Genomic DNA, 14,396 nt, shown 5'->3' on the forward strand with positions numbered 1-14,396 from the left:
GCAGATAAAATTGTGACTGGGGCACCTAAAACCGATTTACTGTATGGCTGTTTCTCCTTGCAAAAAGTACTCGGTGTGTCAGGCAACATACTATGACTTCAATAGCACATAGTTTAAAGGATCTATCTGTTTTCTTTTCTACTATTTCTAGGAACCCAGTGACAATGGACCACTGTTTTCAGAGCTCAAGTTTTATATGAGAGCAGCAAAGCCAGAGCTAAGTGAGTTAATTATATTGTCTGTGAAAAGTCAGAGATGCAATGTGGTATGGAATTAAATGGTCTTCCTAAAACCAAATGGAGAACAAATCTGGTTTGAAGTGCTGATATTTGTCAGTAATCCCTAAATATCGCAGTTTTTTACACCAGTATATCCGTCAGATATATGGTGCTTGTGATTATGTTTGGGCTGTTGTCATTCCTGTACCCAGTGAGTCATCCTGTGTTTGTAAAGGTTCAGTTTAAATAACTGCTCATATCCACAAACAAGTATTTGAAACTTACAGTATTAATCCTTTAGGAGGCAGCACAGAATATGTAGCAATTTCTTTTGATCAGATACTTCTGGAGCAGCTAAGGTTTTTGAATATAAGATGTATGTAATTCCCTGGGTTTTAACATTATCTCAAGTGATCACTCCCCAGTCTGTGGATGCTCAATGCTTGTCTTTTAATTTTTAGTTCTTGATTACCAGGGGCAAGATTGGGATTTAGTGTGAAATGCTGCTCTTGTGTATGTTCATTCCAGTTAGCTGCATTTTCAAACGAATCAGTTTGAAAGTGACAGGAGAAAAAAGCTACTAACAAGGAAGTGGTGGGTATAGAATAGAAGGAAAGAGAAACCTGAGTAAAGTACATCTTAAGACTACGATTGAGCAAAGGTAAACGGGAGAGGGAAACTCATCGTTTTTCACTTGGTTCTCAAGTGCATATTTTTTTGGCAAGTTTAAGCGAGCTTAACTCGAGAAGCTGGCAAGCAAAGTGAGTATCAAATAACTCAATCAATTTGTAAAAGAATTATGCCACCAATTGTAAAAATGGGTGATTTTAAAATGTGGTATTTTCAAAACAATTCTATTTAAAGCTTTGGCTATCACTAATTAAATAGGATTTTTTTTCCTGCTCATCCATATAGTTGCATAATGAAAAGCCATGAGATGTTTCAAATCTATGGGGGTAGAAATTAAGCAACTGCGCCACTGTCATTGTACTAGTTGAAAACTTATTTTTTAAAAAAAGTATGTAAGGATTATGATCCCAAAATGGGGTAAAATCGCTATTTTAGTATTTGTCTTGCAATGCTTTAAATATATTTGAATCTGCAAATAGTCTGCATCAAACCTTGGTTTTTCCAAACCTTTGCTGCTACAGCAGTGTTCGAAGTTATGTAAAATATGATTATGCTTCTTATGGATTATGGGATTTTAAAGTCTCAGAATGTGGTGTAAATGGTTTGTCTGAATCTGTTTTTTGTGTGATTGCTCTGTTCTTACTTCGCACAGTTCAGAATTGGATATCGTCCCGAAAGTTGAATTACCTTGGTGTACCCAAGTATTGGGGGTCGGGACTATATGATAAAGGAGGCAAAAGGTATGTACGCCCATTCTTTTTAAAAGATCCAGTAAGCTTCTTTGCAGCCCAAGATCATTTAAAGGAAGTTCAAGGAGGAATTTTTGATCCCAGAAAATTCATTAACCGGTGGTTATGCAATGAAGTGACTTTCTTTTGTCTTGTGGCCATAGAATTGGGAATACATATGTAGCTGTGACAAAAGTGAAGCATTTTTGTCTGTGATGCATAATGCTATTGGCTTCTTTCTTGCTAGTCACAAGGTTAAAATTAGATTAATTTCCTTGAATGGCCCAATCTGGCTGATATATTAGGACTGAGGATAGTTCAGGAAGGTCTTGACATGTGAATGTTTAGCGCTGCCATTGTTTCTGATGGGGACACATCTCGAAAGCCTGTCCAAAGCGTTTCTCAGGAATGGGTCAAATCATTCAATGTGCAGTGTACTTCTGATAATTCAAAGTTGCAGTAATTTTTTTTTAGATAAGTGACTCTGAATTAAGAGACTGTACGTCCTGTACAATATCCTGTTGATATTTTAAAATTGAATTGGCAGCTCTAATTTAATTTGAGGTCATTTAAAATTTTTTCCCTGTTTCAGAATATCTTCAAAGGCTTTTGGCGATATACCTGGGGCTGGGTTCTTAAAAGTTAAATTGAGTCTACAGCAAAGAAACAGGCCATTCGGCCCAACTATCTGTGCCGGCATTTATGCTCCACACAAGCCTCCTCCCTCCCTACTTCATCTACCCCTACCAGCATTTCCTTCTATTCCTTTCTCCTTTGTGTGCTAATCTAGCTTCCCCTTAAATGCATCAATGCTATTTACCTCAACTACTTCTTGTGGTAGCATGTTCCACATTCTTAGCGCTCTTTGTTTCTCCTGAATTCCCTATTGGATTTATTAGTGACTATCTTTTATTTATGACCTCTAGTTTTGGACTTCCCCACAAGTCAAAACATTTTTTCTATGTTTACCCTATCAAACCCTTTCCTTATCTTAAAGACCTCTATCAGGTCACCCCTCAGCCTTTTCTTTTCTAGAGAAAAGAGCCCCATCCTGTTTAGTCTTTCCTCATAAGTATATCCTCATAGTTCTGGTATCATCCTTGTGAATTTTTTTTGCACCTTCTCCAGTAAATCCTTTTTAATAATATGGAGACCAGAACTGTGCACAGTACTCTGTGTGGTCTAACTAAGGTTCTATACAAGTTTAACATAACTTGACTGCTTTTCAATTCTGCCCCTCTTGAAATGAACCCCAGTGCTTGGTTTGCCTTTTTTATGGCCTTATTAACCTACATCGCTACTTTTAGTGATTTGTGTATCTGTACCCCAAGATCCTTTTGTTCCTCTACCCCAATTAGACTCTTATTATCCAAGCAGTATGTGGCCTCCTTATTCTTCCTACCAAAATGCACCACCTCACACATATCTATATTGATATTCATTTGCCAATTACACGCCCATTCTGCAAGTTTATTAATGTCCTCTCGCATTTTAATGCATTCTTCCTTTGTATTAACTACATCCCCCAATTTCACGTCGTCTTCAAATTTTGAAATTGTACTTCCGATTCCCGAGTCCAAATCATTGATGTAAATTGTGAACAGTGGTCCCAGCACCGATCCCTGTGGAACACCACTTCCTACCTTTTGCCAGTCTGAGTAGCTACCTATAACCTCTACGCTGTTTTCTGTTTTGTAGCCAGCTTGCTATACATTCTGCTACTTGTCTCCTGACTCCACATGCTCTGACCATAGTCATGAGTCTACAATGTGGTACCTTATCGAAGGCCTTTTGAAAATCCAAATAATACTACATCTACTGCATTGCCCCATATCTACTCCTCTTTAAAGAATTCAATAAAGTTAGTCAAGCATGACTTCCCTTCTGAAATTCGTGCTGACTACTCTTTATTACATTTTTGTTTTCTAGATATTTTTCTATTGTAGACCAGTTAAGCTAACTGCTGTCTGCTAGTCCTCTGGCACTATTCTCTTTTCTAATGAATTTTTATATATATTTAATAGTGCCTCTACTATCTCTTCCCCAACTTCTTTTAATGTGTGCGGAAGCAATCCATCCGGATCAGGGGTTTGATCCTTTCTAAGTTTGATTAGTTTATCAATTACCAGTTATCTCCCCAGTTAGCCGTCATTCTGAAGTAATTAGGGATCGAGGCAGGCCAGCAACTCTAGTAGGTCAGCAGTGAAACCCCAAATGGGGGCTGTGTTTTAAGGATCAGTTTTACGTTAAGCATTATCCTGAGGAGATTTGCTATATAATTACTGTAAATCTATTCTTGCTACCTTTCACTTATCTGTTTGCTGTTCAATAAATACAGTGACAGGTTTTCTGTTCAAACACTGGGGCTTGCTACATTTATCTAGATATTGGACAAGTAAGGGCACACTCTGGTTCATAGGAAGAGAAGGCTTGCTTATACGAGTTCTGTGGGATGCAGACACTTGCAGGACATCCTCAGGTAGCTTGGCGATGAGGATTTCAATTTTGGTCTGTTGCATCGGTGGCAGCGGCACTCGGGTAGATCCTGGGTGGGTGGGGGGCTTGCAGGGAGAAAGATCGTGAGGGTGTGGGGAAGCGATTGGGAGGGGCCTGAGGGTATTTAGTTTTTTTTAAAATTACGTTTTTGGTGACAGCCTCCAGCTGTTTAAGGACAGCGTGTAGACTGCATTTTCCGAAGCACAGCCAGCGCTGCGCTGGATACGTTAAGAGCAGTCCTAGTTTTCAAATGGGGCCACAAATGAGTGTTGGGTCCTCTATTTGCATATGCAAAGGGGATAATGCCCATTTCAGGTGCGGGCCCTGGACGACTCTTTTACTACCTTTTCAAATTTTGCGGACGGTGCTCTTCTAGGAGCATAATGAGCGTGCACACCATCCACCATATTCGATGCTTAGGCACCCATCTTGCACTTGAAAAGTCAGCGCCGTGCCATTGAATTTCTAAGCCCTAGTGTGAAAAACCCCAAAACGTAAGTTACATTCTGACTTTTTCTCGCCATTTTCTTCTGTCTACCACCTTCAGGCGAATTTGAAGAAAGCAAGTGGTCGTAATCTAATTGAGGAAAAAAATTATTACTGGACCAGACTAAGTTTCCCCCAAAAAAATCCCATTCATAGAATGTCAATCATAGATGAATGCTAGAAGCACTGCATTTTAAGCTTCAACTTGCTTTCTGTATCCTTCAGTTATAGATTTATGGTGATGGATCGATTTGGATCGGATCTTCAGAAAATATTTGAACAAAATCATAAAATATTCCCTCAGAAATTTGTGTTACAATTAGGTCTTCGATTGGTAAGTTTTAATGTTCATTATCTGGAAGGTAGCATTGTGGTGACAATCTTTTAACCTTTCTTTATACAGCATCAATGCAAACTTTCCATTTTTAAAAATTGTCCCAAATAGTTGATAGTCCATAATTGCTGGAGAAAAGAATTATTATTTTCTCAGCCTTTCCCAGGTCTCTACCAAGGTTCATCTTCAACTGATCATCACAATTGGCCGGAGTGATCTTGTCCTTTTTTTAAAAAAAAAATCTTCCTTTTGGAAATTGTCTGATCTTGACTTGGAAGTTTTAATAGTTGAGATTGGGACCTCGTGGAATTTAATGATGCAGAGCGAGCATTCCTCTGATGATTTTGAAATAGAGACACACACCCTGATATTTGAGAGGGGGGGAGGTGTAGCGACCTGGATTGACAGGACCTGATTTAAATGTTTGGACTCCATTTCCCGGCCGCAGCCAGCCAGATTGAGAGGCTGTTGGGTAGGAAGGCCTGCGGCACCAGACCACAGCCGGGGAGTGGACTGGAGAGGAGGGAGGGAGAGATCATGGGTGGGTGGGTTGGGGGGGGGTGGTGTGGGGGTGACTAGATCGGGGAGGTCGGCCAATTGCAGGGGTCCGATTGTTGGGGGGGGGGGAAGAGACAGGTTTGCTTGGGGGTCGGGGAGGAAGTACTCCTACTCCTGGCCCACAAGCAGTGCTGGAAAGGCACTTACCTGTTGGATCCAGCTGTTCTCGCTTCCCTTCAGCTGCCGGATTTCCTGAGCCCTGGGAAACCCGGCCCGCAGCCATTAAATTTAAAACTGGTAAAATTTGAGATGTGCAGCCTTATTAAACTATTTAAATTAGGGACCCGTCTCTGGCAAGCTGGTTAGTCGCCCACCCCCCAACTCGCCTCCGTTAAATCGGAAGTGGGTGCGCTGGGGTCGGTTTTTCATTTTGAATTTTTAACCCTGCTTTCCCCCCCCCCCCCCGGAGCCTGTCCTGGGTAGGGGGGTTAAACTTCCCCCCGCAGTCTCTAAGCCATTCAGACTAGTGAAGTACCAAGTTTGGTCTTTGGTCTGCGCTGAGTTAGTTGATCCCAGCCTCAGCAGCAGTGTGGATGCTACAATGGGCCGTATTTTCTTGATCAGATAGTTCAAATGTGAATAATGGCCACTTGAGAAAGGTAAAACGCATTACAAACTGCATTTGGAAAAGTATCCCAACAAGGGAGCACTGTGTTTGTGGGGAAGAAAAAAATGCAAAGTTACATAGAATCATCGAAAGGTTACATCACGGAAGGAGGCCATTCGGCCCATCGAGTCCGCGCCAGCTCTATGCAAGAAAAATCCAGCTAGTCCCACTCCCCCGCCCTTTCCCCGTAGTCCTGCAAATTTTTTCCTTTCAGTTCCCTTTTGAATGCCATGATTAAGTCTGCCTCCACCACCCCCTTGGGCAATGCATTCCAGACCCTAACCACTAGCTGTATAAAGAAGTTTTTCCTCATATCACCTTTGGTTCTTCTGCCAATCACCTTAAATCTATGTCCTCTGGTCCTTGACCCTTCGGCTAATGGGAACAGTTTCTCTCTATCTACTCTGTCTAGACCCTTCCTGATTTTGAATACCTCTATCAAATCTCCTCGCAACCATCTCTGCTCCAAGGAGAACAACCCCAGCTTCTCCAGTCTATCCACGTAACTGAAGCCCCTCATCCCTGGAATCATTCTAGTAAATCTCTTCTGTACCCTCTCTTAAGGCTTTCACATCTTCCTGAAGTGCGGTGCCCAAAACTGGACACAATACTCCAGTTGTGGCCAAACCAGTGTTTTATAATGGTGGTTCATGACTTCCATACGTTTGTACTCTATGCCTCTATTTATAAAGCCGAGGATCCCGTATGCTTTTTTAACCACTTTCTCAACCTGCCCTGCCACCTTCAACGATTTGTGTACATATACCCCCAGATCTCTCTGTTCCTGTACCCCTTTAAGAGTTGTGCCCTCTAGTTTATATTGCCTCTCCTCGTTCTTCCCACCGAAATGTATCACTTCTCATTTTTCTGCATTAAATTTCATCTGCCCTGTGTCTGCCCATGCCACCAGCCTGTCTATATCCTCTTGAAGTCTATTACTATCTCCTCACTGTTTACTACCCTTCCAAGTTTTGTGTCATCTGCAAATTTTGAAATTGTGCCCTGTACACCCAAGTCTAAGTCATTAATATATATATATATACTCTTTTTTTATTCGTTCACGGGATGTGGGCGTCGCTGGCAAGGCCGGCATTTATTGCCCATCCCTAATTGCCCTCGAGAAGGTGGTGGTGAGCCGCCTTCTTGAACCGCTGCAGTCCGTGTGGTGACGGTTCTCCCACAGTGCTGTTAGGAAGGGAGTTCCAGGATTTTGACCCAGCGACAATGAAGGAACGGCGATATATTTCCAAGTCGGGATGGTGTGTGACTTGGAGGGGAACGTGCAGGTGGTGTTGTTCCCATGCGCCTGCTGCCCTTGTCCTTCTAGGTGAGAGAGGTCGCGGGTTTGGGAGGTGCTGTCGAAGAAGCCTTGGCGAGTTGCTGCAGTGCATCCTGTGGATGGTGCACACTGCAGCCACAGTGCGCCGGTGGTGAAGGGAGTGAATGTTTAGGGTGGTGGATGGGGTGCCAATCAAGCGGGCTGCTTTATCTTGGATGGTGTTGAGCTTCTTGAGTGTTGTTGGAGCTGCACTCATCCAGGCAAGTGGAGAGTATTCCATCACACTCCTGACTTGTGCCTTGTAGATGGTGGAAAGGCTTTGGGGAGTCAGGAGGTGAGTCACTCGCCGCAGAATACCCAGCCTCTGACCTGCTCTCGTAGCCACGGTATTTATATGGCTGGTCCAGTTAAGTTTCTGGTCAATGGTGACCCCCAGGATGTTGATGGTGGGGGATTCGGCGATGGTAATGCCGTTGAATGTCAAACGGAGGTGGTTAGACTCTCTCTTGTTGGAGATGGTCATTGCCTGGCACTTATCTGGCGCGAATGTTACTTGCCACTTGTGAGCCCAAGCCTGGATGCTGTCCAGGTCTTGCTGCATGCGGGCTCGGACTGCTTCATTATTTGAGGGGTTGCGAATGGAACTGAACACTGTGCAGTCATCAGCGAACATCCCCATTTCTGACCTCATGATGGAGGGAAGGTCATTGATGAAGCAGCTGAAGATGGTTGGGCCAAGGACACTGCCCTGAGGAACTCCTGCAGCAATGTCCTGGGGCTGAGATGATTGGCCTCCAACAACCACTACCATCTTCCTTTGTGCTAGGTATGACTCCAGCCACTGGAGAGTTTTTCCCCTGATTCCCATTGACTTCAATTTTACTAGGGCTCCTTGGTGCCACACTCGGTCAAATGCTGCCTTGATGTCAAGGGCAGTCACTCTCACCTCACCTCTGGAATTCAGCTCTTTTGTCCATGTTTGGACCAAGGCTGTAATGAGGTCTGGAGCCGAGTGGTCCTGGCGGAACCCAAACTGAGCATCGGTGAGCAGGTTATTGGTGAGTAAGTGCCGCTTGATAGCACTGTCGACGACACCTTCCATCACTTTGCTGATGATTGGGAGTAGACTGATGGGGCGGTAGTTGGCCGGATTGGATTTGTCCTGCTTTTTGTGGACAGGACATACCTGGGCAATTTTCCACATTGTCGGGTAGATGCCAGTATTGTAGCTGGACTGGAACAGCTTGGCTAGAGGCGCAGCTAGTTCTGGAGCACAAGTCTTCAGCACTACAGCTGGGATGTTGTCGGGGCCCATAGCCTTTGCTGCATCCAGTGCACTCAGCCGTTTCTTGATATCACGTGGAGTGAATCGAATTGGCCGAAGACTGGCTTCCGTGATGGTGGGGATATCGGGAGGAGGCTGAGATGGATCATCCACTCGGCACTTCTGTCTGAAGATGGTTGCAAACGCTTCAGCCTTGTCTTTTGCACTCACGTGCTGGACTCCGCCATCATTGAGGATGGGGATGTTTGCAGAGCCTCCTCCTCCCGTTAGTTGTTTAATTGTCCACCACCATTCACGACTGGATGTGGCAGGACTGCAGAGCTTTGATCTGATCCGTTGGTTGTGGAATCGCTTAGCTCTGTCTATAGCATGTTGCTTCCGCTGTTTAGCATGCATGTAGTCCTGAGTTGTAGCTTCACCAGGTTGGCACCTCATTTTTAGACAAGTAAAGTTCCCAGCACTGACCCCTGGTTAACACCGCTGTACAACTCCCTCCAGTACGAAAAACAACCGTTCACCACTACTCTGTTTCCTGTCCTTTAGCCAATTCTGTATCCATGTTGCTACTGCCCCCTTTATTCCATGGGCTGCAATCTTGGTGATAAGCCTACTGGGCGGCACTTTATCAAACGCCTTTTGAAAATCCATATACACCACATCAACTGCATTGCCCTCATCTACCCTCTCCGTTACCCCATCAAAAAACTATCAGGTTTGTTAAACACGATTTACCTTTAACAAATCCATGCTGACTTTCCCTAATCAATCCACCTTCGTCTAAGTGACTGTTAATTCTGTCCCGGATTATTGTTTCTAAAAGTTTCCTCACCACTGAGGTTAAACTGACTGGCCTATAGTTGTTGGATTTATCCTTACACCCTTTTTTGAACAAGGGTGTAACATTTACAATTCTCCAGTCCTCTGGCACCATGCCCGAATCTATTAATGTTTGAAAGATTTTGGCCAGTACCTCTGCAATTTCCACCCTTACTTCCCTCAGCAGCCTAGGATGCATCCCATCCGGACAGAGTGACTTATCTACTGTAAGTACAGCTAGCCTTTCAAGTACCTCTTGTTTATCAATTTTTAGCCCATCCAGTATCTCAACTATATCTTCCTTTACTGAGACTGTGGCAGCATCTTCTTCCTTGGTAAAGACAGATGCAAGGTACTCACTCAGCCGCCCCCTCTGCCTCCATGAGTAGAGCTGCTTTATGGTCACTAATCAGCCCCACCCCTCCTCTTACTACCAATTTACTGTTTACATGCCTGTAGAAGACTTTTGGATTCTCTTTTATGTTGGCCGCCAGTCTATTCTCATACTCTCTCTTTGCCCCTCTTATTTCCTTTTTCACTTCCCCTCTGAACTTTCTGTATTCTGTCTGGTTCTCACTTGTGTTATCAACCTGACATTTGTCATATGCCCCCTTTTTCCATTGCATCTTACTCACTATCTCCTTTGTCATCCAGGGAGCTCTGGCTTTAGTTGCCCTACCTTTCTGCCTCGTGGGAATGTGCCTAGACTGTACCCGAACCATCTCCTCCTTAAAGGCCGCCCACTGTTCAATTACAGTTTTGCCTGCCAGTCTTTGATTCCAATTTATCCGGGCCAGATCTGTTCTCATCCCATTGAAATTGGCCCTCCTCCAATTGAGTATTTTTACGTTAGAGTGGTCCGTGTCCTTTTCCATCGCTATTCTAAACCTTATGATGCTGTGATCGCTGCTCCCTAAATGCTCTCCCACTGACACTTGGTCCACCTCGTTTCCTAGAACCTTCCTTGTTGGGCCGGAAACGAACTGGTTAAGAAAGTTATCCTATACACATTTCAAAAATTCCTCCCCCTCTGTGCCCCTTATTATTGTTATCCCAGTCCAAATTAGGATAGTTCAAGTCCCCAGTTATCACTACTCTGTAGCTTTTGCACCTCTCTGTAATTTCCCTGCAAATTTGCTCCTCTATATCCTTCCCACTAGTTAGTGGCCTATAGAATACACCCAGTAGTGTAATGGCATCGCTCCTATTTCTTCACTCTCACCAAATAAATTTTGTCCTTGACCCCTCCAGGATATCCTCTCTCCAGTACTGCGATATTCTTCTTAATCAATACTGCCACCCCCTATTTCCTTCCCTATATTCTTTCCTTCCCTAACTTTCCTGAGCATCTTGTATCCAGGAATATTTAGTACTCAATGCTCCCCTTTTTTGAGCTAGGTCTCCGTTATCGCCACGATATCATATTCCCACGTGGCTATTTGCGCTTACAGCTCACCACCTTGTTTACCATATGACATGAGCGTCCAAATCATTCTGTCTTTGTGGGCCACTTAGTTGTGTGCTATGAAGCCTCTTGGCCACATATGAATAATTGCAATACAGAACATCAACCACCACTCTAAATTAAAAACTAATTTTCTGTAATTAAATTTGCATAAAAACATTCCCTGCAAGCTAAGTTGCAAACTATAGTTTAAAATTAATTTTGTCTAATTTAAAAACATATTGCACATTAATATGTGTTATGGCAAAAATAAACTATTTCACAAGAGCTTCATGGGCTGGATGGCCAGGGTTCAACTACCACATGTGGCTCGTGGGCTTTAGTTTTGATACCCTAGGCCTCGGGGAAATGATTTGGATGAATTGTTATTCACACTATTAATGGTTTTATAATAATCCAAATTATTATAAACCCGAACAGTGTAATTAGCCTTTCTTATCGTTGTCTTCTCAATCTGGCATTGTTTCTGATTCTCACTAACCACCCCCCTGGGGTTTACCAGATAGAATGAGGATGAGGACAATGACGGGTGCTGTAATTACTTTTCAGTATTTCAAGAAAATTATTACAATCTAAAGTATTTTAAAACTTCAGTTTGGTGTCACCTAATCACTATTTTTTGATTTACCTTGTGTTTTGTTTTCAACCTGGTGGTGACCTGCATTACAGCTTTTTGCCATCTCAATTTCTAAAGTAGTCTTGCCATTTGTGCTAAGAAGTACGGGTTACCTTTTTTGTTAAAAGAATAAGGATCTTGGGTTGGTTTGGAGGATTGTTCACCTGTCGTAATTGGAATTTCAAATTATTTGCTAATTCAAAAAAGTTTGGCACAAAATCCCCACTTGGTTATGTCATTTATATTTAATTTAAACTAAGGGATAATTTGATTTTTTTTTAAACCCAAAAATCACTATGTAGCTGAAATAATTTTCACCAATGTGCTAGGGGTTAAAGATCATCTCTACTGATTGTTCAACTAATCTGTACTGTTGGCCTCAGCAGGGTATTCCAGACAGTTACTCTATCAGCATCAACAGAACTAAGCATCAGAAAACCCCAGTGCCTCAGTTGTTAAATACATCATGCAACAGAGCTATGTAGGCCATAGTGTCCCTGCTTTGATTCTTGTCCTGTGCTGAATTAACTGATCTCAGCCAGGATGACAGTAGGGGGCTCTACAATTAGCCTCTAGGCTAGGAAAAGCAAAATCAACCAGGTGGCAGTTCTGTTAGAAAGTGCCTATGTGGCCCTTGGATGGGAAAGATTGGGTTGAATTGTAATGCTTGCATAACCTGGCCACACCTGTTGTCCAAGCTTGTGTGAAGAATGGCCATTCAGTCAAGATGTTTGACAGAAACTGGTGCCAGTGGAGTCAACATTTTCAGGGATAAGGGGGATGGTAGAAAATAGATGGCGAATGGTACAAACAATGTCAAGGTTAAATATTCTTTGTAACTAATTGGGAAAGAATGCAGATGATTATCCTTAGCATTCAGAACATTTTCAGGGAAAACTCGTTTTTGCAATATTGGACTCTGACCTCACTAAGTGGTAGTGTCTTGTTATTTGTCACTGAGTTGGATTTTAATGTGTTCCATCTGACGTGATCAGGTCATACTCCAAAAAGGCCAATTTTTAAGCCAGTCAAAATCCAATACAATATTATCTCCTGAAAATGGAAGGAAGAAAAGTATACAAGGTCTTTGAGGAGCTGTGCAGAGTTCAGAGTCAAACTTGGAGTAGCTGATTGAAAGAGAAAGAAGATGCCCAGCATAACTGAGTCCATGTCTGAAGAGATGCACAGGTGAAGCTCCAAGTAAGAGAAATGTAAAAGAACATTTTGAATTCATGGCAGTGTATGTATATATGTATCTGTCTGCCATCATCAAATATTTCTCTGATTACTGCTCCTTATCTCTGGTAGCAAAGTACTTGGAAACATTGAGTATTCTATTTACAGATGCAGTATCCTAGGATAGGTTGCTGATGTAGACAGACTGCATATCTAGAAAGAGGTGGATTTGAGGACATAGGAAACTGATGTCTGCTAATCCCAACATCCACTGCAGATGAAAAGCATAGTTATGGAACATATGCTACAAGCAAAAGGGGAAGAGCGGAAAAAGCAAGAAGAGGTCCATCACCCCAGCAAGGTTCTTGCCTGTCGGAAAACCTTGCTCCAACTATCACTATTTTATCAACAGTCCCATCTGCAAGCATTTATACCAGCTCTTGTCTTTAGATTTTTTTAAAACAGCTGTTCCATATTGAACAAACGGTGTTTTTGTTGAAACTCTAGTGTTTGGTGCTGTTGTACAGAGTTAATTTAAACTTCTGAAGTTCTTCCAGCTTACAGATAATGCATGGGTATGGCCTCTTACACCAAAATTATGTTTCGCATTGTTATTTCCATCGATCAGTATGTTAGATGAAAGTATGGTGTTATGGAAGGGAAATGTTTGGCATGAAATACACAACCTCAAGAAAAAAAATTGTCTCAATGTGCATGCATGCTTTAAGGTTAAAACTGGGTGCCTGTTGGAATAGGAAATGTACATGAAGAGTAATGAAGTAGAGCATTGAGTGACTTAATCGTATGTGCACCTTGATGGCAGAGCAGTTTAGGTAAAAGGGATTTGTTACCTGGATCAGGATTAAAGCTGCCACACCCTCTTTGCTAGAGAATCCTCATGGAATAGTATGGCATAGAAGAAAAATATGCTTTATAGCTCGGTAGATACAAAGTTCGAGGAGAAGTGTTGCAGCAGAATATCCAACTGTGTCCAGTGGCATGACAAGTGTGATATCTATGTTAAAAGTAATACATACCGATGAGGTGGCTGTTTACGAGTCAAGTGCATCAGAAAACTGGTGGTATTGTGAAATCCAGTTGTCCACTGTGCAAAAGTATTTTTTTGTGGGAGAGGCAAGTTTGGAAATCATTATCTGATATAAATATTTGGAAAAAGCTGCTTATTTGCTTTCTCGTGATCCTGAGTGCATCGTGTTTTTCCTGAGAAAACTAACTCAGTACCAGTGCTGCATGGAGGAACTTGAGATTTGAAGCAAACATGTTCTGTTTCTACAACATCCGCACAAAGAAAATAATCCGAGGGGAAAATCGGCTTTGGAAAAGCCATTTTTCAAGCCACCTTCCACATATGATAAAGTACAGCCACACTGGATTGTGAAGTGCATGGTGCGCGAATGAAGTTTCAACAGTTCTAGTGTACGCCCTGTTGTAGTATATTTTCAAGGTGCAATCAAATGGCAAGGCTTTTGAGCTGGGTAAATTTATGCACTCTGCTTTGTATAGAACCACACTTTTTGATAAACTGAACCCTTCACCAGTGATTAACCAAATTTTGTTCAATTCGGACTGCAAAGGGCTTTATTTGCAGCTTTTGTGTACTTGATTGCTATGCAGTTTTTGGTACAGTAGGGCATAAAAATCTCAAGTTTTCCAGAACAAACCCTTTGGTCGAATTCGTGAG

General features: G+C 42.5%; 1 protein-coding gene across 1 annotated transcript in view; it reads left to right on the forward strand.

Moving 5' to 3' along the window:
- vrk1 (VRK serine/threonine kinase 1) overlaps positions 1–14,396 on the forward strand; it is a 70,405-nt gene that overhangs the window by 19,282 nt on the left and 36,727 nt on the right. Inside the window, exons 4-6 of the mRNA XM_067991968.1 lie at positions 152–221; positions 1,501–1,588; positions 4,784–4,892. Coding sequence (XP_067848069.1) covers positions 152–221; positions 1,501–1,588; positions 4,784–4,892 — 267 coding nt within the window. The remainder of the gene's footprint in view (positions 1–151; positions 222–1,500; positions 1,589–4,783; positions 4,893–14,396) is intronic.

This window comes from Heptranchias perlo, chromosome 10 (genome assembly GCF_035084215.1).
Source record: "Heptranchias perlo isolate sHepPer1 chromosome 10, sHepPer1.hap1, whole genome shotgun sequence".
NCBI lineage: Eukaryota > Metazoa > Chordata > Chondrichthyes > Hexanchiformes > Hexanchidae > Heptranchias > Heptranchias perlo.